The sequence below is a fragment of the Pholcus phalangioides genome, unplaced genomic scaffold, assembly GCF_987345545.1.
Source record: "Pholcus phalangioides strain wild (caught in Gottingen) unplaced genomic scaffold, Ppha-v1.0 ptg000007l_1, whole genome shotgun sequence".
Lineage (NCBI taxonomy): Eukaryota > Metazoa > Arthropoda > Arachnida > Araneae > Pholcidae > Pholcus > Pholcus phalangioides.
The window spans coordinates 33241958-33269005 of record NW_028301600.1 but is presented as its reverse complement, the minus strand read 5'-3'; the positions used below and the strand labels follow the sequence as shown (position 1 = coordinate 33269005).

The 27048-nt window shown below is 36.1% G+C and overlaps 1 protein-coding gene across 2 annotated transcripts in view; it reads right to left on the bottom strand.

The window, feature by feature from the left end:
* The window catches only part of LOC149085206 (PH and SEC7 domain-containing protein-like), a 148902-nt gene that overhangs the window by 39801 nt on the left and 82053 nt on the right, over window positions 1-27048 (bottom strand). For both annotated transcript variants that reach the window (XM_089233069.1, XM_089233070.1), the window contains 4 exons: window positions 24020-24213; window positions 19728-19786; window positions 6039-6172; window positions 3751-3847 (listed from right to left, as the gene is read on the bottom strand). In XM_089233069.1, the coding sequence (XP_089089195.1) occupies window positions 3751-3847; window positions 6039-6172; window positions 19728-19786; window positions 24020-24213 (484 nt within the window). The remainder of the gene's footprint in view (window positions 1-3750; window positions 3848-6038; window positions 6173-19727; window positions 19787-24019; window positions 24214-27048) is intronic.

Genomic DNA, 27048 nt, shown 5'->3' with positions numbered 1-27048 from the left:
GCATTATCATTCATGAAGGATATGGTCGCAAAAACTTCCTTTTTTATCACTGATAATGACAAATCGCTGGTTGAAGGATAGAATCATTCCCGGGGACAAGTAGATGGTCCTGCCCCTGGCAACACCACAACCTCAAATTGTCTCTTACCAATATATACTGGTATCCCTTTGTTAGAGCACTGGATTGACAATGTGTTAATACAATTGTGGTCCATTCTATCCCACTGAAAATTTAAAACAATTCAATCATATCCCTATGGCATCTAAGCTCTTCCAAAGAAAATGGTTTTTAAGTCTCATGTAGCTCTTCTCTGCACAACCCCCCCCCCCCAACCCAAGTCTATCTTTCTGTAGGTATAGCCTCTAAACCTGTGTGGTATACACCAGGCCAGGATGAAACACGACTCAGAAAAGCAGAAGGATCCCTTCGGAACATGAAGAGACCCTTTTAGGTATGGAAACCAAGCATTCTATTTGATTTTTTGACCACTGCAGAAAAATCAAAAAATCTAAACTGCTCATAAATGAGAATTTCCAAATTAATAAGTCTAGTTCCATTCAGAATAATTTTACCATTCAGCTCGTAAGTGAAACCAGAGTTATTTAAACCAAAGGGAGCAGCCAAGACCATTAAATGCTGAATGACATGCTCCATTCATTTATTATACTGCAGCCATATTCAAGTTGGTATGGAGCATCTCCCTATCACTTGGATTTCCAACTACACTCATTACTTTCATGCAGGGCTCCCACTCAAAAAATGAGAAAAAGTAGGAAAACGCAGGACTAAAAAGTAGGATGGGGGAGGGTAACCCCCCTAGACAACATAATCATAGCATAATGAAAAAAATCTCTAAAGAAAAAAAATTTGCAAAAAAAAAAAATCAAATAATTTAAAAAAAAATTATAATTTTGAATTAACTTTTTTTTTTCATAGCACTATTTCAGTTTCCTATAAGATTGACTCAAGCCAAAGCAAAATGATAAATGACTTGGTTACAAACAAATTTTTGGCCAAAACAGTGCACTAGCAACTTCTTTGCTAGTGCACATAATTCTTTGCTATCTCTCCTCATACATATTACATTCTTTTTTGGAGTCTTCTAAAGTGCAGAGCTTGTCAACTTTCTTCGACAATGCACAGCAAATTTTGAAGATGTACGTTTTTTAAGAATGACGCTCCTTCGAGACCACTTTCAAAAGCACAGTGCAAAATATGTCGATTACAAGATCCGATGTAAATAAGGCAAGATGAACCAGATAGTTTTACTGTGTTGTTCATAATTTTTTAAATTTTAAGGTTTTGTTCACATTTTACTGTTCAACGCCAGTGTAATCATTTTTGACAAATGAAGCACTTCTATTTCTAGCTCTTTGCTGAGCACATTGCAAATATCGTTTATGCCTCTTCATGCCTTAAAAATACAGAAGACAACTGAATGCTATTGGGTAGCAGCAGAATCACCAAACCTAGAATAGGCCTATGTATCCAACTGCTTTGAAATGCAAACTGTTGTTTCACCTATTTGCACCATAATTTTGAATAATGAATGTTAGTTACTGTCCAAAAGACCATGAAGTAATAAATACCAAATTATTTTTCCAACCAGACAGAAGTTTTTAATCACTAACCTACTTGTTGAACCCTCAAACTAAGCAAATGAAAAATTAATCAACCAAATGGTCCACATACACCCGCCCCCCCAAATAACCTTAAAAATGATACAATTTCTGCATTGGCAAAATCATTAATTTCATTCTCCAACATTTGTAATATTTGACAATATATCAATGATTTCCTGCTCAATTAAAATGAATTACACAAATTTTGTTGACAGGATTTGTGGTAAAAAAGTAGGAAAAGTAGAACCAAAACTAGAAAGTAGGACAAAACCGAGAAAGTAGGACATTTTACCAAAAAGTAGGAAAAGTAGGACGAGTGGGAGCCCTGTTTCATGTCATCCGTGAATTTGCTAACAATCCCATCAATACACCAATCAAGTTATATACAATACAAATCCAAAGGAAACAAGTAAAATGCCCAATGAGGTGGCTGAAATGAGATGCTCACAAAAATATGGATGACAAATATATCTAAATAGCAACCCAATAAAAGCATAATTATCTTGAAAAACAATAATTATGGTAAAATATAATACACTGCCCATAAAACATTTATGGTTGTCTTATCCAAGTATAGATAGCTTCTCGATTTATCCCAATAAGTTTATTGTATTTCTTTTTCAATGTGTCAATTGTGTTAGAATTCACAACCCTGAGGGTAATTTATTCTATTGTTGTCATCTTTGATGACAACCCATTACATAGATTCTATTTCACTCTTTCAATATTTTACATACATTTCATCTTGTGTTTTTTCTTCAAAAATTTCTTAAACTTTTCAATATGTATGGTGTATCATATATATACAGGGTGACCTGTAAGTGCTAGCACAGCTTTATCTCATCAACTGTCCATCATAGAGGTATGATTCCAATTTAAGAAAGTGCTCAACAGGCTTTCCAAAATTACCCTGTACCAGGGTTTAAGCTACGGTCGCATTTTTTACAAAATGCAAGACAAAATCTTAGAATGCGAAAGTAGTAGCCACTTTTGAAAAAAATGTGTACAGGGGGTACAAAACAAGAAGACATCCAACCATAAATCATTAGCATTGTAGCATTTTCTCAAGCTTCCCCTCCCCCATTTTCCCTTTTTTGCTAAAGAAATTTTCAACTAGCTTAAACCCTGCTCTGTACCAGTTTTAAGAGAAAAAATACAGGCTGTGCTCTAACTTCAATCAGGAAGTTGTTGATCTGTCTCTCCAGGTGCAAACAAAAAAAACTTATGTTTGTAAGTGCAATATTCAAAGAGATAGTTGAATTCAAAAATCTGAGGAAATTTGTTAAAGAACAGTGTTGAATGCGGAAAAAACGTTTAACCCACATTTAATGCTGTTCTTTCCAGAATTTCCTCCATTTTTCGAATTCAAATGTCTCTGTGAATATGGCACTAAAAACGTTAAATTTTTTTTGTTGACATCAGGAGAGACAGATCAACAACTTCCTAATTGGAAGTTGGAGCACAGGAGAATCATAAAAATTTAGATTTTTTTAATATTGTTACACACTGTATTTTCAATCTCAAAACTAGTTCCGGGTAATTTTTGAACGCGTTGAGCATTTTTAAATTAAAAAATATGGAATCATACTATTGATTGATACCCATCTTTGCATCCACAAATTGTTTCAAATTTAGTTTCTTGCCTCGAACAATAACTGATTGGAACAACCTCCCATCGGACATTATTGATTGTACAACAGTTTCCGATTTCTTTTGTAACATCTCAACTGTCTCTTCTGTCAAACTTCACCACCGCATTCCCTTGTATAGGCCTCGGCCAAGCAATACTGAATAAATAAATACCTCTATGATGGACGGTTGATGAGATAAAGGTGATAGCACTTACAGGACACCCTGTATATATATATATGTGTATATACAATCTTCATCTATCTACATCAATGGCCCGGTTCAAAAAGACATGTCAGAAAATTGCATTTTTGAGTTATGCATGCCATGAGAACAGTGGAAAATGCCTCTACATATTGCAAAACAGCAACAACTCCCACCTCTGCTTATACACTCCCTACTTTAATTAAATTGAGTTGATTCAGTTCCATACTAAGTGAATCTTTGAAATGGAGATATCTAAAAACATATAGCTTTAAGTTAAACAGAGATGTATACCTCCAAGAAAGGATTATGACCAATGAAATTTTGCTTTTCATCCTGATATGTTGCTGAATCTTCTAGTGCAGCTGATGATTCATCATCATTATCATCTCTATATATATACAAATATATAAAGTTAGTTTTGAAATGCCCTTTTCATTTAAAAATAAAAAATATTTCAAATAGAAAGTATGAACATTCATTTCCAAAAATCCTCATAGCATTTACACATTTTTTTCTCCAATTTGATCATTTGTTTTTAAATTATTGACATGGAGATTTTTACTTTGCTTTCTTCTCTAAAATTTTTATCTGATTTTGGATTTTTCTTTCCACATGCATTAACCTTACCCTCTTGTTTTCCCAAAAACAAGATGATTTTTAAATAACTTATTGGCCTCCTCTATCTGCCGTTAATGTAGAGATGGAATTTTCATTTCTACATTAAATCCAGCTTACTATGCTTAGTATACAGATTAGAGAGTGAACATCATTCATATATACTCCACACTATGATATTTGTTTAGTTTCAGATTTCTGGATGGTAATTTTTTCATCTCATGTTCTTACTCTTCTTACCTTCTCTTTGCTTGCGTAGGGATAAGAAACTGATCAAATTTTTCATCACAAACTTTTCTACAGTATCCTTATTTATATGCACTGTATATGCCTGTCTTACCTTCCAACCAGCAAATAAGTTCATACTTCCTTTGAAGTTTTCAGTTTGAGATCAAAAAGGTACATTCTGAAGTTTCTTCTTCAATTTTTGAAAACTAACCTAACTTTCTCACAGATCATTGCTTGAGTTAGAAGATCTTCCTTTATCTAGGTGAGAGTAATAAGCAATTATTCCATTACTTAACTGATTGAAAATATTCTTTTCAGAAATGTGCATTGCTCCAGCAGACATCCTACTATCCGTAATCTTCTCTCTCTCTATTCTGTCAGACAACTGTCACAATTGACCAGAGATGTCCAGCAGTCTCTTGCTTTTTTTTCTTTTTGCTGCACATACAATTTAGACATCTGTGCAGAATGACAAAACAGCATGGCACCACATAAAAAATGTAACTAATTGAATCTGTATGGCAAGAACTCTGTGTATATGACACAGAAGCCCATGCAATCGAGTCACATCAATAATTGTTTACTTCACCTATAATTTCTTTCTTCTCCTCTTCTATGCTCAAGTAAATGTGTTTCTTCCCTCAATTTTCCTGTTTCATCTCTCTTTGGACTCGTTATTTTTGAATGAAATTAAAGAATAATTACTCTTAATGTACATTTTAAATTTCTGAAAAATCGCAATGCAATCAAACACAAATGCAGCCCAATAGGAAATTACTAGTAACAAATAATATCTTAAAATGCAATGCGCAAGCAGGCAATCACAAGAAAATTGGGCATCAAATTGCAAGATGTTCAATTGTGAGGCACAACTGCATCAGTATGGTGTAGATGTACTACCCAACAATCTTGTCTAGTAGTCAATCTGAAGATAGCAACTGCCTTGTTTTGTAAGAATTTAAGAAGATGGGTAATGGTATTTCTCCAAGGATTAAGGGTTATGTATCAATCATTACAGTGAGCAAAGTGTTTCCCAATTCTTCTTTCTACGTAGGAAGAGACAGGCTAATATGACATATGCTCCCTACTAGAATGTGCAGTATAGTTGTGCTTTTACATAAGGATATCAATAGGCTCATTCCTCAGAATACAGCAATGAGATAAGATCCACTGCAGCACTACATCAGTTCAAGATAGTGCAATATAGAGTTCGTGAAATATGAGATATAGTTGACGCTTGTTACAATGAACCCCACGCTATAGCGACCATTCAATTACAACGACCAATATGATAAGTCCCAAATGTTTTTATAGAACGACTATCATATATGTTTTAATTTCGATATAATTACCTTCCCAATATAATGTCTATTTTTGACAGGATGAAAGGGGTTGTTATAATGAGCGTCAACTGTATAATAAATTTTGTTCTCATAAGTAGACACAGCTGTCTTCATGCTTGCATTTTTTAATATTATTTATTTCCTATTTTTTAGATATAACTCTTGTTGGTGAATTGTAGATAAACATCAAAATATCTTGCATTAAAAAATTTCTTGAATAGTCAGAAAGAATCAGAGTTCTATGGTTAATAATGCAAAGAACCTGGTATTGTATTGTAATAAATTGCATGAGGCTGACCATATAATTTTTTCAGGGCCTTTGAATATAAAAATGAAATTATTCATGACAGAGTGAAATCATGAAAATAAGGGCACTCAAACAATAACACTTACATAGCCCATTCCAATGGTGTTGACTTGATAGAATGATACAAAGATTTGAGAACATCTTTTGGATAATTTTCTCCATCATTTAGTTCAGCCAAGTTTTCTATGAATTCTGTACAAGTCATCCGTCTTCCAACATTCTTTCACAATAAAATAGTAAAAATGAAAAATATATTTAACTTGTATTATTATTAGTTGCATACAAAATCAAATTCATTCAAAGCTATACATAAAAATTTTAAAACAACATAATATATTTAAGTAATATACCAGAATAATACAAAAAAAATGCTATGAATGAAGCAATGCATATCTATCATCTGTTCAACTGTTTAACCTCTCTTTACACATTTAATTTCTAGTAATTTCATTTATCCATTAGCAGCACCTTAAAGAACTCCTAATTTTATGTCCTCAAATAAGAGAAATACAAAGAAAATGATATTGGTTAGATACAAATTTTTATGCATCCCCTTACTGAACATTGTTCAGCGGTGGTAAAAAAATCAAATAGAATGCTCAGTTTCATTCTCAAAAAGGTCTCTTCGTGTTCTCCTAAAGTGATCCTTCCACTTTTCTGGGGCTTAGTTCATCCTGAATTGAAGTATGCCATTAGGTTTTGGAGACCATAGTTACAGAGGAACATTTACTTGGTTGAGGGGGTGCAGAGAAGAGCCACGTGTTCTCTTGCAGGCACACAGGGCTTAAGCTATGAAGAGAGACTTGATTTTTTGAAAATGTTTACATTGGAAGATCACAGACAGGGCCGGATCAACCATTAAGCAAAATAAGCACATCCTTAGGGCATCAAAAAAAAAGGGAGGGGGGCACCACAAAAAGTTGCTAAAATGTTTTTTTTATGTACAATTTTTTTCCATCATCGAGCATCCGGCAGAAAATCCTAAAATTTTCGATTGACTGCATAGTTGAAGATATTCATCAAAAGGATGGCACAAATACAGAAAACTGATATTGCAAACCAGAGATCATGTTAATGATGAGTTTTTGGAAACAGCATCACGGGGCACGTGAATACTAAACTAAATTAATACAAAATGACAAATTTAAGAGTAATCCATGTTCTACAGAATAAGGATGTGAACTTGAAAATGCTGAAATCTTTGAGTCATAAGCGGATCGACTGCATGGTTTCAGGGGTGTGTTTTACCTTCTATTTGATTATTACCTGTGCGAGACAGTTTCTGCGCCTCTCTGGCATATAAGTTGCACCAGTAAAATAACCCTGAAAACTCGCTGCTGTGTTCCCAAACAGATGAAATGCATCAAAAATTGTTGCCTGGCAGTCAGTGGTTAGGGGAGCTAGTGCGAGTCTCGGTTCGAATCCTGTTCTTTGATGTCTACTAACACCAACAAATTTCCTGGACAGATCCTACGAATTTCTTGGGAGCGTGTGAGGATCACGTTTAAAAAAGAAATCACAGGTTTCTCTGCAAACTATTCAGTCCAATATGCTCATATTTTGAAATTTTGCATAAAAACATTAAAAAAATATATATATTTTTACTTCTGCATAGGCTACAGAGCCTAGAGAAACCCCTTTTGTGGTTCAATCTAGAATTCCTGGAACAGGGATTTCCAATGTAAAACTCTTTGTGGAACCCTTGATAGTTATAAGGCTGTTCTACCGAACCCTTGATAATTATAAAGCAGTTTTGCTGAACCCTTGATGATAATGAGGCTGCTACGAAAACTCAAATTTTTGAATATTTATTTTAAAAAAGTGTGTACCTATTGCCATCTCAACAGCATCATAGCTCCAAGGCAAAATGAAAGAGGGTTTAGGCACCACCTCTTAATTTGTATATTTATTGCCATAAATCATTGTGCCAAATCTTATTGTGGAAGCCCAGGCCTGTAGCCAGAAATTATGTTCGGGGGGATCACTTTCATTTCGAAGGGGACCAAAGTGATGGAACAATAGATTTGGCCATCTTTTTCCCTTTTTTTGGTCATTTTCTCACATTTCGGGGGGTTCCATGGTGTTTGATCATGCAGAACCCCAAAAAAACTGTCACGGAAGAATACAGTTGGAAAACCATGTCCTAGAATATAGGTATGAAGACGCTTTAGTTCAATCTACCATAGAAGTAAAAGAAATGCTAACAGATTGCAACTCAAAAATGCATCTGAAAGAACAGGTACCCAATGATTGATTCACCAAAAATAATGTAATATTGACTGTACCAAGGTTCAGTGGTTACGTTTGAAGCCACTTTATGAAATCTAACAAGCAGTCGATGGGAGAAAATATCTTTAAATGTTTTAAAATATTTTTTTTAAAAAAGTAAAAAAATTTAAGGCCTGTCTTTTTTGGGAAATGCGAAAGAAAAATTCTAAAAACTTCCAAAGATGTGAAAAAAATAAACAAAAATGAAAGATCTTATCAATGATTTGCAAGTTGAAAGTCTCTTCTTTTTTTTTCTATGTCTGTGTTAAAAAATATTTAAACTATTATTCTGCCTTAGATTAGTTTTACTTCTGAAATATAAAATTTCATTTAATGTTTTTCCCCCCCCCCCTTTATAGATTTGATAGTGAGTAAGCAACTGGGGGCACCAAACCCATTTAAGTGGTTAGGGCCTTCAAACATTTTAATCCGACACTGAACACAGTTGTTGGGGGAATATGATCGAAGTGTTTAAAATTTTCAACGGGATGGATAAAATGGACCAAGAGCTATTAATACAACGTCAATCAACTGCTTTGACAAGGGGACACCATTATCGATTGATAAGAGACAATTCTAGGTGGTGGTGTCACAGGGAATTTTCACTAATAGGGTTGTGAATAAATGGAATAGCTTGAATATGGAATAGGTTGTGAATCCTAAATAATTTGACACGTTTAAAAAGAAATACGATAAACTTATAGGGATAAATCGAGAAGCTATCCATACTTAGATGAGATAACCATAAATGTTTTATGAGCACTATATTTATATTTTATTATAATTATTGGATTTTTATTGCTCTTATTGGGTTACTGTATTTTTGATATAGTGTAGATATATATTCGATATCCATATTTTTATGGGCATCATCTTGTCTGTTGTGGCCTTTGTATTTGTATATCTTGGTGAAAATGATTAAATTTCCGATGCTGAAAATGTTTAAAATTCACAAAATTCTCAGATGTTTCATAACTCGACCAGTTCCAGTTTTAAAAAATGTTTTCTTACCCTTGTTTCACGTCCCAAAATCTATCGTGTTACAATATCTATAATAAAATTTATAAATTGAAAGCATAGCAGTGTGCAACCGAAATGAATACATACAAATCCAAATGATGAGGTGATAAATAAAATTTTGAAATTTCTTCAACCTAGGAGGTTGCTAGACCATTACAAATGAATATAACGCTCATAGTACATGGTTGTAAATAGGTGTGGGTCATAATCCCGACAAACGAAATCCCGACAAGTCACAATCCCGACAGACGAAATACCGACAGGTCAAAATCCCGACACGGTCGAATTTAAAAATTCAATTTCGCCGTATAAGCCGCACTTCGCGATTTCTGTCGGGATTTGAATTTCTCGCGGCGAGGGGCGTTGGGGTGCCGATGAGAATGATAAATTCAATCAAATAAATGTTCAAATTTTAATTTCGCCGTAGAAGTCGCACTTCACGATTTTTGTCGGGATTCATGAAATTCTGTCAGTAGTTTTATTTTGTACTGTTGAGACTCCCAAAAAAAATTCTTAAAATTCAACCTCTAAGTTGGTCTTAAGGAAGAATTTGCAGATTACCAAATCCACGCTAGTGAAGATGCGCGTGATAGTTAGTTCCTTATTCATGGATATTCCCCACTTTTTATCATTTCCCCCCCCCCCATAATCATTTTGTACTTCACTACAGACAGAACCCTTTGAACCCGTGCACACGGCAGTGTTGTTCTTGTGGGTCCAGCTCCCATGGCCCCACAGTGGGAGCTGGGGGATTTAGCACAGAGAGGAGAATAACGGTTTATATGTTACTGCCAAAGCCCGAAATTGCCCACTTCGCAAACTGACTAGCCCAATTGACCCTTCCAATGTCCGAAATACGGGCTTTGGCCAGCCTTTTGTGTGTATCTCTATATATCCCTATATCGATGCCTATGGTTGCAGGTTATCGCCGCATTGGAGTATTTTTTGTGACAATTATGGCCATTTATAATTAGCTATAGCTAATCACAATTCTTATGGTTAGCTGTGGCAACTCTAACAGTCAAAGGAATCTGAATATCGATATCTTAGTGATCCATATCTAGGGATCGGCATGTAGGGCCTAGCGAAAGCCCATAATTCGGACATTGGGCGGGTCCACTGGGCTGCCAGTTCGCGAAGTGGCCAACTTCAGGCTTTGACAGTAACATATATAGTGCCCGAGTGGCATGGTGGTAAGATGCTCATCTACCATCGTGAAGGTTGTTGTCAGGGTCCCAGGTTCGAACCCAAGGGAGGATATAGATAAGATATTTTCCCTAACGATAGACAGCGCCTTCACTTCAAACCCATATCACTAATGGCAGTAAATTGCAATATAGCGATATGGCCAGAGTTGGTGTTTGGTGAAGTACACTGCTCAAAACAATTAGGGGAGCACATGGTTTTAACAAAATTACGCAACGATGTATACCGATAAGTAACATAAAATGAATCATCCATAATTCAAAGCCTAGCAGGAAACGGAAGAAGAAAACTTCATATGCAAATCAAAGTTCATGACGTCAAAAACCAGAAAAAGGAGATAAGGGCAGAAATCGGGATGTTGCAGAAACGTCTGTTTTACTGCCGTAACTGTGAAATTCGATTGCGCAGTATTTTTTTTTGAGACAAGGTGACTTGAGGATGTCTCAACAATGTGATTTACTGGAATCCATGGCATGGCGTGTTATAGGCAGACTGGAATCCGGGCAAACACAACGTAGTGTCGCGGACGCTGTTGGAGTCGCCAGAAGTGTTGTTGCAAGGCTGTGGAATCGATTCCAAGAAACAGGAAATGTTAGACGTCGACCAAGGCAAGGTCGGCCATGTGCCACTACAGCAACTGATGACCGGTATGTACGGTTAACAGCCCGTCGAAACAGAACAGAGAATATTACGCAGCTGCAAAGACAGTTGCTCTTGGCAACAGGACGAAGGGTGTCCAGCCAAACAGTACGTAATCGGCTTCATGAGGGAGGGCTCTATGCACGTAGGCCAATGGTCTGCATTCCATTGACCCCACGCCACCGTGCGGCCCGAAAAAGATGGGCTGCTGAACATCAAGATTGGGAGCAACATGATTGGAGCCAAGTGCTGTTTACAGACGAGTCCCGATTCAGTCTGGAGTGTGACACCCGACATGTTCTGGTATGGAGGGACAGGGGCACTCGAAATAACCCTGCATTCGTTCGTGAAAGGTCACAATACAGACGAGCTGGTTGGATGGTATGGGGTGGAATCAGCATAGGCAGACGTACGGACCTGGCTATCATTCGGAATGGCACTTTGCGGCCCGAAGGTATGCAGACAAGATACTGCGACCTCATGTCATCCCTTACGCTGGAGCCATTGGAGATTCCTTTGTTTTCCAGGATGATAATGCCCGACCGCATAGAGCTCGTCTGGTGGAGAACATGCTTGAAGCTGAAACAATACAGCGTATGGAATGGCCAGCGTGCTCTCCTGACCTGAAAGTTAGGGACATGCTCGGACGACGCATTGCTGCGCGACCAAGGCCACCTGTTACTCTCCGAGACTTGCAGATTGCACTTCTTGAGGAGTGGAACAGTATTCCCCAAAGTCTGATCGATAACCTCATCGCATCCATGGCAAACAGGATGTGTGCAGCAGTCTTAGCTGTTCAAGGAGACCACACGCCCTATTAAAACTCATGCATCATCATATCTAAACAGTACTTTTTTTTATCGTTTACATGTAACCAAATTGTTGCCCTAAATCATCTTTTCATATTTTTTCCATATTTTCAAAGAATTAAAGCTTAATTCCAAATTTTTTTACGTCTTTTTTCTGTATTGCGCATTGATACGCCTGTACTATCCTTTGAATGGCAATACGTGGCTGTCTCGCATGGTTTTCTTCACTTTTTTGCTTGCTCCCCTAATTGTTTTGAGAAGTGTAGTAGTAACATATATAAATATATATATATGTATATGCGGTCATCGCTCTCTCGATATAACGACCCCCACACACACATATATATATATATACACACACACGGGGTGGTAAAACTATCGACTGGCCGATAATTACACGCATGATTCCTTGTGAAAAACTAATGTCAAAAAGTGTTTTCCGTTTTAGGATAGTCAGAATATTAAATGTATATAACATTTTGAACTTTTGTGACGTATCATTTTTATAACGGCCAGTTACGTGCCTCACAACCAACGGAAGTTAAATTCTTCCGCAGCTGAGTGTGGTAGGCTTTTTGAAAATGAATTAATTTCATAATGGATTAATGTTATAACCTTGTTATTACGTAATTATGCAATAAATTCGATCACTATATAGGCAAATTGATCACCAGATTTGTAAATTGTTTTGCCAAATGACTTTTTTTTACCTGCACATTGCATTATAAAGTATGCAGAACAAAAATTATGCACAGTCGTCCCGAGCACCAGGGCTGGTATCCTTGTAGGAGCCATGATGGCTCCAAAATACTCGAGGTCGTACGCATTGCCCTAGCTAGTTTATTTATTGAAGGAAGCTCTGACCAGGACCGTCTCAACCGCATGATACCCCCCCCCCCTCCCGGGGCAGGGCCACAACTAGTATTTTAGCCACCCGGGACAAACATGATTTTGATGCCCCCCCTGAACTTTGAAATTCAATAATTTTGCGAAGGACTGTCACCTAAAACTGCTCTCTCCCCCCCCCCCTAAATTTTTCAGCCCGGGGCAGTTGGCTCCTCCCACTTTGCCAAATCTGGCCCTGCCCCTGGCGAAGGGGTTTCGTGGGGTCTTTTATGGCCCCCACTTGATTAGAAACACCCGATAACCAATTTGCATTCTGAATGCCGAAAATTTTGACCAGATCTCATTGTGTGTGTATGTATGTGTCTCTCTCTCTCTCACACACACATGCACACGTGGCCCTTCCGTATATTTTTTTACATTATAAAATTGGTGAATTACTAATAAATGATGAAAATGCTCTCATTTTCATGATTTACGTACCGTAAAAATCATTTGAAAATTGACTTAAACTGAAAAAAAGAAATAACTTCAAACTAATAAAATGTTTTCAATTATTTTGGCCCTCTGATTTTAACCGGGTTCCCGTTGGCCCATTGTACGCCGAATTAAGCCATTGTTAATTGCCAGATTTGTTCGCCCGTGGGCTTCGTGGAGAGTTCTGGTTTTTCTCACAATGTTTGATAGGTTGAATACCCCTGGATTAAAACAGTTGAAATTTCTTTTCACGTATAAAACGGTAAAATTAATTTTTACAGTGCAGTTCGAGGATTGAGTCTTCATTGAAATCGCAAGGGACCGAGATTTTTTTTCCGTTGAACGCAGGTTTTTACTTAATAAAGGTTCAATTGATATAACGTGTGAAATTATGTAACGATCTCTTAGGTAAAATTGAAATAACATATAAAAACAATTTAATTGAAAATAAATAATTTAAAAATTGATGATTAAATTAATTATATTTAAAATAATTGAATGTAAATGAATAATCAGTCTATAATTACTAAATAATGTATTTAAGTTCTGGCAGCACCTCTATAAAGTTCCGACCTACATTGTGTTCTAAAATAACGACATTTACGTCATTTAACGACATTAACAAAAATTTTCAATCAGGGTGTCATTGTCTGTCGCGTCAGGTTCAGGTTGTACATTATCGTCAATGTTTATGTAATCCTCAGCATCAGAACCTTAACTAAGAATTTTGTAAGGAAAGAGCAACATGGTCTTGCTGCCCCTACCACTGTAAAATTCGAAGATTTTATAACGGTCCTTTTGTTCCCACCTAAAATTTGTCACCCCCTAAATTTTGCCACCAGTGCAGTTGTCCCCCTTTCCTCTCTCTAAATAATTCCGGCCCTGCTAAGCCTTGCAACCACGGAATGCACACAGCTTGCATACAATTTTGTAAGTCTTGCATAACATTTAAAAATTCAACCCTTACACTGATTTTTGCTGTTGAAAAGCCTGCTCTTCCGAAAAAATTTTGTTACAATTTCAGAAAGCAACTGCTTTACTATGGTTATGGCTTATCAAAACCACTGCATCAAGTACAGAAAAGGTTTATGCTAATCTAAGGTGTTGATAATGTATAACTCTCATTTGCGAGCATAGATTGAGATGAAAAATTTTACCTACTCAAAAATGTTTACTATTACTTCATAAATTATCCTCCGATACCAGTTTTATATCATTCTGATGGTTATCGTCCATTGATCACCGTGTGTGAAATTTTCCGTTAAAGGATACAATTTTTCTCTCCGTTTCCACGTTAGACAGGTTCCTAAACGGAATGGGCTAAACACCCATTTTTTTTTTTGCATCATTCGAAAAAGTGGAAAAAAAATTGGTCCATATCACCAAAATTTTTTTATTGTATAAAGTTAGAAATATTTCAAAATCATAAAAAGCGAAAAACAAAATGGCGTACACAAAGAATTTATAATTTTACTTAGTTCAATGAAGATATACATTGAAAATAATTTGAAAAATCAAATTTAATAGTTTGATACAGTATATGATAGTATTATAGTATTTTCTTCTTATGCATAAAAAACTGGAGCGCATATCTGCGCTTTGGTGATAATGGCCAGGAAAATTCCGCTCATATATGTGCTTATGATGCAAATGGGTAATGCAGGTTTCTTAATGTGTATTTTGGCAGTGAAGAAATGATGGGAGCATGAAATTTTTCCGTTGAGAAGGCAGGTTTTACTGCATTTTCTTTTTGCAACCATAGAGAAAAAAGTAAATCAGCAAGGTAAACGTGTAAAAGGCAGTTTTTATATAGCAGGGCCGGATTAACCCATATGAAGGCACTAAGCACTAAAGTGATTTTGGTGCCCCCCAATTTTAACTTCAACGCATGCTCCTCCCCCGTGATAATTAGATTTGCTTGCAATTTTCTACTATAAGTATGCAAATTTTGAAAAGCAGATAGTTTATGAGGGGTTCAAAATAATCATTTTGCCAGGAGCCTATGATGCCATGGCTGCTGAGGAGCCTCGAGTGTCAGGAAGATCTCGTGACAATTTGATCTGGTTAAAATTTTGAAGAGAGTATGCAAATAGTGTAGTAAAGGACATACAGGGTAGCCATTAAGAGTTAGTACAGCCTTTGTCTCCTCAACCATCTGTGGTAAACATGATTTCAGTTTGAAAAAAAGCTCAAAAGGTGTTCAAAAATTACCCTGTACCAGTTTTGAGAGTGAAAACACAGTGAGTAACAAAATAAAAAAAATCTAAATTTTTAATGGCCTCCCGTCCTCTAACTTCTAATTATAAAATGGCTGCACTGTATCCCCTGAGGCCAACAAAAAAATTCCAAGTTTACAAGTACAATGTTCGCTAAGATATTTGAATTCAGAATTCGAAGGAAAGTTGGAAAGGACAGCATAAATGAGGAGAAAGAGCGTTGTCGATTAATTTTTGCTGTCCTTCCATAACTTTTCTCTTTCCAGTTTTTGAATTCAAATGTCTTAGCGAATATTGCACTTAGAAACTTGCAATTTTTTCTGTTGGCATCAGGAGAGACAATGCAACAACTTTCTAATTGGAAGTTAAAGGACGGGAAATCGAAGAAAAATTTAGATTTCTTATTTTGAGACACACTGTATTTTCCGAGGATGGTATCACCTTCCGCTATCCATACGAAGGTTTCAACGGTTGGCTGATGCGAGATGAATTTAGGAAAGAAAAATTCAACTGTGCTATTAGTAGGAATCGAACCCACGTTCTCGAGCTTTCTGGATGAGCGCACTAGACCACAAAGGCAAAGAATATCAATTTTTCCTCGGAACTTGTATGCGATGAACAGTCGGACATAATGCAGGCCAAAGTCTGGCGACAGTTACACTGCCACCAGTCCATGCACGGTCCCGTTCAGCGCACACAAGCTCTAACGAAAGATTGAGATATTCGTTGCCATTGCAGTCTAAGGCGCTCACCCGGCAAGTGAGAGAACGGGGATTCGATTCCCCGCAAATTCGATTCCCCGCAAATTCGATTCCCCCGACAGTTTTGAATGTTTTCTTTCCTTCCTAAATTCATCTTCGCATCCACTAATCGTTGAAAAAACACTATTTCCACTCTCAAAACTGGTAAAGGGTAATCCTTGAAAGTATTTTGAGCATTTTTTAAATTGAAACTATACCTCCCCGACGGACAGTTGATAAGAAAAGGCTGCACTAGCATGTACAGGACACCCTGTATAGCTAGATAGGGGTCTAAGAAAAATTTGTTTTACCTGGGGGGGGGGGGATGATGCTGTGGAGATAGCTTTGGCTTACGTTATGGAAATAAAGCAAAATCTCTCAATCCAAAAACTGAGCATTAACGCGAGTTCTTGTTCGAAATTAACTTTGTTTCTCTGCTTTGTGTCAACCATGCAGGACATAATGTCACCTCTCGCACATTCCACTGCATAATACATTTGAAATTAAAATTTGAAAATTTATTTGATCACAATTTATCATTCTCATCGTCGCCCCAACACCCCTCGCCGCAAGAAATTCAAACCCCGCCAGAAATCGCGAAGTACGGCTTATACGGCGAAATTAAAATTTGAAAATTTATTTGATCACAATTTATCATTCTCATCGTCGCCCCAACACCCCTCGCCGCAAGAAATTCAAATCCCAACAGAAATCGCGAAATGCGGCTTATACGGCGAAATTAAAATTTGAAAATTTATTTCATCGTAATTTATCATTCTCATCGTCGCCCCAACGCTCCTCGCCGCGAGAAATTCAAATCCCGACAGAAATCGCGAAGTGCGGCTTATACGGAGAAATTAAATTTTTTAATTTGACCTTGTCGGAATTTTGACCGTGTCGGGATTTTGACTTGTCGGGATTGTGAACGGAACCGGTTGTAAATGCATAGAACAGCTTACCTTCTGTTGCAATTCCACCACAATTAACACATTCAAAAGTAATATAATATTCTGTTGGAATAAATTCAGAAGCTATCCAGCCTTTGATGAACATAACCATAAATTTTATGGCAATGTATTATTTTTCATTGTGTATTTTTTTCATTTTTTTCAGTTTATTAGGAAAATTGCTTTCATTTTGAGTTGCTGTATTTTAGATATATTTGAAATCTGTATTTTTATGGGCATTTCTGTTCTATTTATTTATTATATACAGGGTGCATAGATAACAGGGCGTATGGCACTTTACCAGCAAACCGTTCATCCTAGAGGCATACATCCAGTTAGAAAAAGTATCCAAATAACATACAGTACTTAGATATATGTCATTACTATTGCACAGAGTTGTATAGTTATCAAGATTAAAAAAATATATTTTTTTATACCGTCCCTGGGTGCCCAAAAACCTGATTAGAAAGTTGTTGCCCTGTTTCTCCTGATGCCGACAAAAAAGGAGATATATCTAAGTGCAATATTCACGGAGGTATTCAAATTCGAAAAACAGAGAAAAGTTTGGAATAAAGCTCTAAATGCATAAAATCTGTTTTACAAGCACATAATGCTTTTTTTCCAAAAAACTTCCTCCATTTTTCAAATTCAAATAGCTCAGTGAATATTGCCTTTAGAAACATGGAATTTTTTTTGTTGTCATCAGGAGAGACAGGGCAACAACTTTCTAATTGGGTTTTTTGGGCACACTGGGTTGGTATAAAAAGTTAATTTTTTTATTATAATAACTATACAACCCCTTGCAAAAGTAATGACACATCTGAGTACTACACATTATTTGGATATTTTTTATGATTAAAAGTATGCCTCTAGAATCAATGGTTCACTGGTAAAATGTCATACGCCCTGCTACCTATGCATCCTGTATATATATATATATATTTATTTTATTATTACTGTTTGTTTTATTACCTTTATTATGACCTCATTGGATATTTCGCCTGCTGAATTTGTATTTGTAATTACAATTAATTTCTGCCATTTCATATCAGTTAAAGCCTATATCAGTGATGCTGTAAAAAGTTCCAGTAACCAGAGCAACACTCAGACGATCCTCTAGATTAGCAAACAGGCTAATCTCCTACACCGACTTAGGAAGTGGACAGGATTCAGAGGAGGATGTAATTGGGTAGAAGGTGGCCGAATGCCCCAGCCGGCCTTAACGGGAAAAGAGGTAACTTAACCCACCAGACAACCTCCAAGATAGTGGTGTAAGTATTTTGACCTTTGATACAGGAGGGAAAAGAAGCTACGTAGCTCAGCTGGCCCTTTTTGGGAAAAGAGGCTAATATGCTCACTGGCATATCCTAAGATCTTACCTTGACGATGAACATAAGGGGAAAAGAAGATATTTAGCTCGGCCGGCCCCATAAGGGAAAAAGGCCCATAAGCCCACTAGTTTCCATTCGAGGATTTGTTAGGATGAGGGCCCTACAAGTGGAGAAGTTGGATACCCATGTAGTCAGGCCAATGGGGCCCTGCACGTTAAGAAGACGGATAACTGTGTAGCCAGGCCATAAGGGCCCTACACACAATGCAATGAATATCTGAGGAACTATTGGGAAAAAATTGACATTACTACGAAATGGATGCACCATAAAAGCCAGGGTCGTGAAGCATCCAGATGTCTGCAAATATGTTTTGCGTGTAACTATTTATTGTTTTGATTTACAATGAAGCTCTGGAAGGGGCGGGATGGTTCTGGAAATGGGAGAATTCGTTCGTGGGGAGTGATGTGGATTTTTGGGTGGTCGGGTGGTGGCTGTTGTGGGACTTGGCTGAGGATGTTTAGTTGGGGTTGGGGGCACGAACCTCCTGGTGGTGCCGGGCGGAGATGCTGGGCTATTGTTGGGTTGGGAATGTGAAGGAGGCAGGGTGACGAGAGAGTTGGCGAGGGGCGCCCTGGGGTAGCAACAAAAATGTCAAATTATTTTTCAAGGCATGTACCATTTCTGCTAATGATGAATTTAGTTTACAAGTAACTTTTTATATGAATTTTTTTCTTTTAAATTTTTTCCATTTTACGTTCTATACTAATGCTAATAGGGGATGCATAATACCATTCACATACTGAAAATATAGCAGAAATCATCATATCTGCAATAATGACATCAATCAGTCAGATTTTATTTCAGGTTCCATCCTGATGGGTACATAAAAAGTGAAATAAACATGCCAAAAAATGCCATGTTTCTGATCAGGTCAGATACTATTTGATCATTTTTCACAAGCGTGTCATCTCTCTCTCTCTCTCTCTCTTCTAGAAACTATAAAAAATTAAATAGACTAAATTAGGACTTAACCATAGAATTACACAAAAGAGTAGATAGATAGAAAGAATCACTCACAACCCAGGACTGATGCAAAGTATCCGTTACCTCAAATGAGGCAGGGATGTGTCAGACAAAAGAATAAATTAACTCAATTTTGTTGATAATATGCAACCAGAGGTGTGATGATATTTTAATTAGAAAATGAATAATATTAGAGCAAATTATTATCAGAAATGCAGGACAAACCAAATGCCTCAATTTGTGCATGCCTAATTACCTCTCCATGCAAATCTGTGTTCAAAAGTAAAATGGCACATGTGAGGGTGTGAACAGCATCTGCAAATGAATGAAATATATATAATTAGTAGGGATCAGATTTCTATGACCTAAAAATCTTGAAAATATGCAAAAAAATATGCAATTTATGACCTAAAAAATGAGAAAATATGACCTTTAAATTCAAAAATATGATCTTATAATTTTCCCATTATTTGGTGATTGCAAACTGCAGCCTTTTTTTATACCCACCGAGTGGTTGGTGCGCTAATCACTCAGTGTGGGATTCCCAGCATTAGCAATCTTTTCTGTGGTGATGTCGCCATTTCTGTTGTATCTCCAAGACAGGAAAGGAAAGTTCTGACAAGGACAAACCGGGTATCAAACTCTCATCACCTCTGAACATCCTTTGGTACTTTAGGTGAGTGTCTCATCAACTTGGGCTACCGTGCCCTATTTATCTCAGTTTATTTATTTATTTATTTTTTTTATTATAAAATTCAGTTAGGTGTTTCACCCTGTAAAGGAGTTTACTTGCACTACACTTTTCCGTCATGCACAGAAAATAGCAACACCAGAAAGTTCATTAATCCTTTAGCTATGTCAGTACTTTAAAGTACCACCAACTTTTTAACCCCTGTAATATCTCTTACATACGTTGTTAGGTATTAGTGTTTTGAAGTATAAAGGCTGTATAACCACTTTATGATTATCAGGTGACAGCACAAGTGTGGAACAGCTAGTTTTTTAATTATGTTAATTAATAAAATTCAGTTTGCCTCCGTAAAAGTGTTTATTGCCTTACACAACAGTGTAATGCGGTATAAGACACTTCTTTTGATAAAATGTTCCCTAACAAATGTGTATAAAACAAATTATGGCTTTCTTTGTGATAAAATTAAATATTCATTATTATGCATTATTCAACATGATTGGTATTTTTTTTCATTGTAAGCGTATAATGCTGACAAAACTTTTAAAAGTACTAGGTTAATAATTGTGTACTAAATAATTTTTTGAAATTTTTTTTTTGTTGTTGTTGTTTTAGGCCTTAGTTCTAATTAGAACTAAAATGATCTACCAAAAAATTTACAAAATAATTATTTCATTTTTCATAATGTGATAGACAAAAGGTTAACACTTTCAGTAGACAGATGGTGCTAAATACTGATGTCATCAGATGCTCTTAGAAGAACAAAAATGAGTGAGTTGTTTAAAAATATCTTGAAGATAATTTTGAGTGTAGAAAATATATTGTTGCAGCACACACACACAGTTCTGAAATTTCTTCAAAAAGTACTATTATAGAGGGATTTATCTAAGTAAAGGATATCATTGTACACAGAGACATTCAACATTAGATTAAAAGCAATTCTAATGAGAGATTTACAAGGGACTTCAATGAAGTAAAAGTGGGCAATGTGTGCAGTGAGTTCGAAAAATGTTTGGATGTTGGTAAGAACAAACTGATCAAATTATGAAGGCAGCCACTACAATCTTTCTTCGTGTAAATTTCAATTAATTAAATATGTAGAAGCATAGATGTTAGAACATAGGACACAGAATGGTCTCACAGTAATTTATGTAACATAACCGGCTCCCTTCATGGCATATTCCTTGAATCCTGTATATACAGGACGTTTGACAATCGTAGCCTGTTCATATCACTGGAACCTAGGCGCTGAGGCAATTTGAGAGGGGGCTGAGCTCCCCCCAATAATTAAAAAATATACAATGCACTACACCCTTTCTCCTCCTAGGTACACATTACAGTCCCATATATACGGGACTGGCCACTTTCAGCCCCTCAATAATTCCTTTAGCATCTTTGCCCCCGTCCTGATATTTTACTCATTTTAGCACCTCTGCGTAAAAGTATTGTGATAATATTTTCATATTACATTGTAAGTCAGAAATTTTGAAATGTAATGCCCACTAAATGAGGGTTTTAAAAATGTTCCAGTTTTTATTAATGGATTTGAGGATTTGTCTCGGTTTTGCAGACACCTCATCTTGCCACCCCAGACAAGTGGCGCCATCATTACTGGTCCTACTTTCAGCCAGCACGGCACCAATTCAAAGTAAGTATTTGATTGAAGAATGTTTTGTCTCCCAGTATCTATGAAGTGTGTTGCCATTGAGAGGTACCCATTTCTGCTTACATTTGCAATACTATCATTCATGATGAAATTGAAGTTATGGAATGGAACTAGTTTTTTTTTCTTTCAAAATATAGGTTTAGTTTAGGTGATGACAATGACAGTGTTTATGTCTGGAGGCTCTCTGGTGAGCTGCTTAACCCTGCTTTGGCTGGGAAACAATACACTGTACTTACAGCAGGTGAGATCATCTGAGGAACCATAGCATATGAAAACTAGTCTCCCCCAGTAGTGATCTGAGGAACAATAACGACAAAGTAATATGTTTAGAAGACACCAACGAATAAGGCAAATACACAAAAAATAATAAAAGTCCTAATGCATTTCAACACCAATGGATGCCGTCTTCAGAGGAAAAATTTAACCACTAGTTTCGCTGACCGAGTTTCCCATTTGGGTTGAATACCAAATCTTCACGCTCGGTTGCTCAGCGGAAGAAGTACGTCTGTTCACTTCAAACGTCGTGGTCAGAATGAAGCTGTGAGCCTGCGTGAGATACTAATGCAGCGTCCTGATTGGACATTTGCGGAATAGTGCTATCCGATTGGTCCATTCAAATTTTCTTGTAATACCCACTCGAAATGAATTTAAGCCATGGTGTTGCGATCGGGGATGTAGATTTATTATCGTTCACTAGTATATTTTTGAAGGCCCGAATATATGTGCCTTCATAGAAATCTAGATCAACTGTGGACTTGACTTTGTGAAAAACTCTCGCTTCTTGAAATTTGAATTTGTGGCTTTCTTGCCAACAGTGAGCGGCGATGGTCGATTTTTCACATTCCTGATTCTTAACACAGCGAGAGTGTTCATTTAATCTTGCTTTTATGGGTCTCCTTGTCTGTCCTATATAACCAAGAGAGCAATCACCACATGGAATGTAATAAATGCCCCATTGTTTATTCTGCGGTATAGCATCTTTAGGGGGCATGAAACCAAAGTTTTTAGTGGGCACATCTATGGTTGTTAGATTAAACCTTTTAAGAATCGGTTTGATCTTCAGTGAGAGTATTGGATCGTAGGGTATGACTACACTGCTAGTACTTCTTCCACTGAGCAACCGAGCATGAAGATTTGGTATTCAACCCAAATGGGAAACTCGGTCAGCAAAACTAGTGGTTAAATTTTTCCTCTGAAGACGGCACCAATTGGTGTTGAAATGCATTAGGACTTTCATTCTTTTTTGTGTATTTGCCTTATTCGTTGGTGTCTCCTAAATATTCTTGGGCAAAGTGGATCAACTCTTCCAAAGTAATATGTTCAAGAAATTCTACAGCCCTGTGTGTTCTCTCATGGTGGATCTGGAGACATTTCCTAGCAGAACAATGCTTGACATCCCACAGTAAGGGCATAGCAAAGATAGATTTGAAAGGTTGAGGAGGGGAAGCATGATGATCATGATATAAAGGCTGGGGGGGGGGGGCAGTACGCGATGATGACGAATTCAATCCATACATATAGGCATTGTTTAATACATAATGTATTGTTTTTAGTTTTGCAACTATTTTTAATTGCATTGCTGTATTTTAGAAATATATGGCATCCATACTTATTATGGACATCTTTTTCTCGGCCACCTCGTTGGGCATTTTGCTTGTTGTGGCCTTGTATTTATTTGTATGTGCATAAACATTAGTCAGATTCGTCATTCTTCATCCCCGTATCTCCATCTATGAGTAAGGTTGCTACATTGTTTCGGCCTGCCCAGCTCCTGAATTTATATTCAATAAAACATTTGTCATACCTTACCATCTGAAGTAACTATGAATTTGCATTGCCTAGAGGTTCAGTTGCAGCAACTGTGGATAGATATGACACAAGATACATTACAGGATCTGTATATCTCAATTTTTTCTCATATCTTACATTCAGTCTACACTTGGTCCAACAGAGCCTCTTTTCATGTACCCTATTTTCCCAATGCAGCGTTTTTTGTTTTTTTTTGCTCTGATAATTCTATGATTATTATATTAATTATACCTTATAATTAATATAATAATCACTTATTTATATTAATGACACAATTCTGACAACTCCCGTATGTAATTTTCTTTTACAATGAATATATATCAGTAAACAACATTGCACATATAGATGTATATATATCTTTGTATTACAAAAGGATAAAACTTACCTTGGGACTTGAATGATCCAGGATTGCAGTCCAAGTATCTTTTTGAAAAATGTGTTAGAACACGTTCACGTTCTTGTGTTTCACCAATTAGGTAGAACTGTTTGAGAAACCTCCTTAATGCTCCATCCAATGTATCCTCAGAAAAACTGAAGAATTTCAAATACTCCTCAGCTACAACACGGCTGAAATCATTACTAGAAAAACAAATCGTTATAATTAATATCGCTCTATCGATTTGAAGAAAGACTTAGTTTAGAGAAAATTTAGTTTGTTTTATTAAAAAGAGAACTAGCAAACAAATTTCATGCATACAAAATAATGCTATGAATATTACCAAACTTTATGGTACACTGTTCACACTTCACATTCCCACAAGCTTATCAATTACAGGGAGCCAAGTGTTCTACAAAAGCTTTTCAAGGTTTCCAGTATCAAAAGCTGTAAATGTTTTTATTCGTGTAGTGATCAAAATATCTATACAGTACCTTGGATAACAAAGATAATTCATTCTGGAATCACATTCATTAGCTGAAACACGATTTCCTACAGGTTTCTATTAAAAATTGTTCAATTTGTTATAGGGACTGCCCAAAATTTAAAGATAAATTTTATAAAATACTAAGAAAAAATATAGAAATATAAAAATTGGCTGAAGGCTGAGATGAACTTCACAACTGGTTGAAAGAGAATTTAAAGAAAGATAAGAAACTCTCAAGATACTTTGGCACTATATAAAGGCTGTTGTAACTTCATACATTGCTCGGTACATCCTTTGTCAAGCTCGACCATAAAGGCCAGCAGGCTTTCTAAATTTTCTAATTTGAATAACTCTGAACTTTGGAACGTTAATTGTTTAATAACATGTTAAATAAAGAAATAAAAAATAATTTTTTAATAATTGTTTAAATAAACTTGTTGAGCCCACTTTTTAAGGTGCAACATCTATTTCTTTTGACATGTTTTTATACTACGCCTAATTTACATTCGTAAGAAGGAAGAACAAGAAAATACAATTTTCTTCAAGAACAAGAAAATCTAATATCACAGTGCAACTCCGCCTAAGGTAAAGAGGTCCAAGCTAGATAGAGTTGCGCTGTGATATTAGATTTTCTTGTTCTTGAAGCCTAGCTGTTAATGTCTTGGAGACTGTTTCAACACCTGCTTTGGTGAGCAGTTTTGAAACTTTATTTTGTGGCAGTTTATAAACTGCTTACCAAAGCAGGTGTTGCAACATAATTATGTTATGAATTGCATTTGTTGTCTTAACGCTGATGTTTTCTAACTGTGTGATATATTTTTTTAAATTTTTTTGGAACTGTTGTTTGACTTCCTTTTCTTATTTTAAATAATAAGTGCATTTAGCATGATACAAATGGTCTGTTGTGTTTTATTGTAGTTTTAAAAGTATTTTTTTTATGAACCTAGTATTGCAACTGGTTTGTTGCACTATACTATTTGATTTGATGCTAAGAGTCTTATTGTGTGCACTGAAAAATTTTAAGTTTGACTGAAAAAATTTAGCACTAAAACATTTACTGTAATATATACATGAAAGAATAGATAAACTTCGCTCAAGAAGTCACCAATTAATAAGGCAAATATACAGAAACTACGAAATTCCTGATGCATTTCAACACACAGTGGGTGTCATCACCAGAGGAAGAATATATAATCACTAATCAGGCTGACTGAGGATCCCACTTGGGTTGAATACCAAATTTTAACTCTCATTTGTTCAGGGGGAAAAAGTACATCTGTTCACTTTAAACGTCATGGTCAGAATGAAACGAAGAGCCTGCCTGTGAGACTGATGCATATCCATTTTACAAGCATCCAATCAGGGTTCTGCATCAGTCTCACACGCAGGCTCTCAGCTTCATTTTGACAATGACATTTGAAATGAACAGATGTACTTTTTTCCACTGAGAAACCGAAAGTTAAGATTTGGTATTCAACCCACGTAGGGTCCTCGGTTATCGTGCGAGTAATGATTATATATTGTGTGTTGAAATGCATTAGGAATTTTGTATTTTCCATATATTTGCCTTATTCATTGGTGATTTCTTAGTAATATATATATATAAATGTTATGGCAAATGTAATAAATCAGTGGTTTTGCATAGTCTCTGGATTTGTATTGATGATTATGCATAATTACTGAATTTATCACATTTACCATAACACATATATATGCTACTGTAAATGTTAAATAACATTATTATTTTTTGGCTATAAAAGAAGGGTGATTGTTAAAAGGGGTTGAGCTGTATTAATACTATGAGCAGTGCATTGGGACCAGAATAATATTGCTATATATATGGGTGATTGAAGTTTCCACAGTGAAAAAAGGTGACAAAACGAAATCTTAAGTTGCACAATCCCATGCAGATCAGTGAAAGACTCAAAGGAGATGCTCAAAATGACATCCAAGGGTATCTCTGTATGATACACATCAGCAAATGAAGGACTAGTGTACCCTCCCGTAGACTTCTGATGTCATATTAATCTTGTCTGGTGCAACAAGAATTCTATCTGTACTGCTTGTTCTCACTAGAAACTTGCATATAGCAAGTGATTGAAGGTTAAGTTCTCCAGTAGAGCAGAAATGACGTCAGAAGTGAGGATTTGTGCTTGTTGGATATGTTTCTAAGTTTTACTTTTCTGACACTCTGAGTGGATTGCGGCCATAGGCCCCATTGAAATACTGTTCGTCTTAATGGGTACTATCACCTCTAAAAAATTTTCTAGACAGTTTATGAACACCCTGTATAGGCATTTCACTTTATATATAATATACATGAAAGTCTGCTTCATGAAAAACTTTATAGAGCTCCCTCTAACAATTTGTTATAAAAGGTTCCACCATAGCTTTAATTAAAGGTGATTGTTTTGAATACCATAATAAAAAAATCTTTGAACACCATAATAAAAAAATCTTTGAATACCATAATAAAAGATCATAAAAAAATCTTAATTAAAATATTCATCTCATGCTCTTTTTTAAAAATAATAATAGAACATTATTTAAA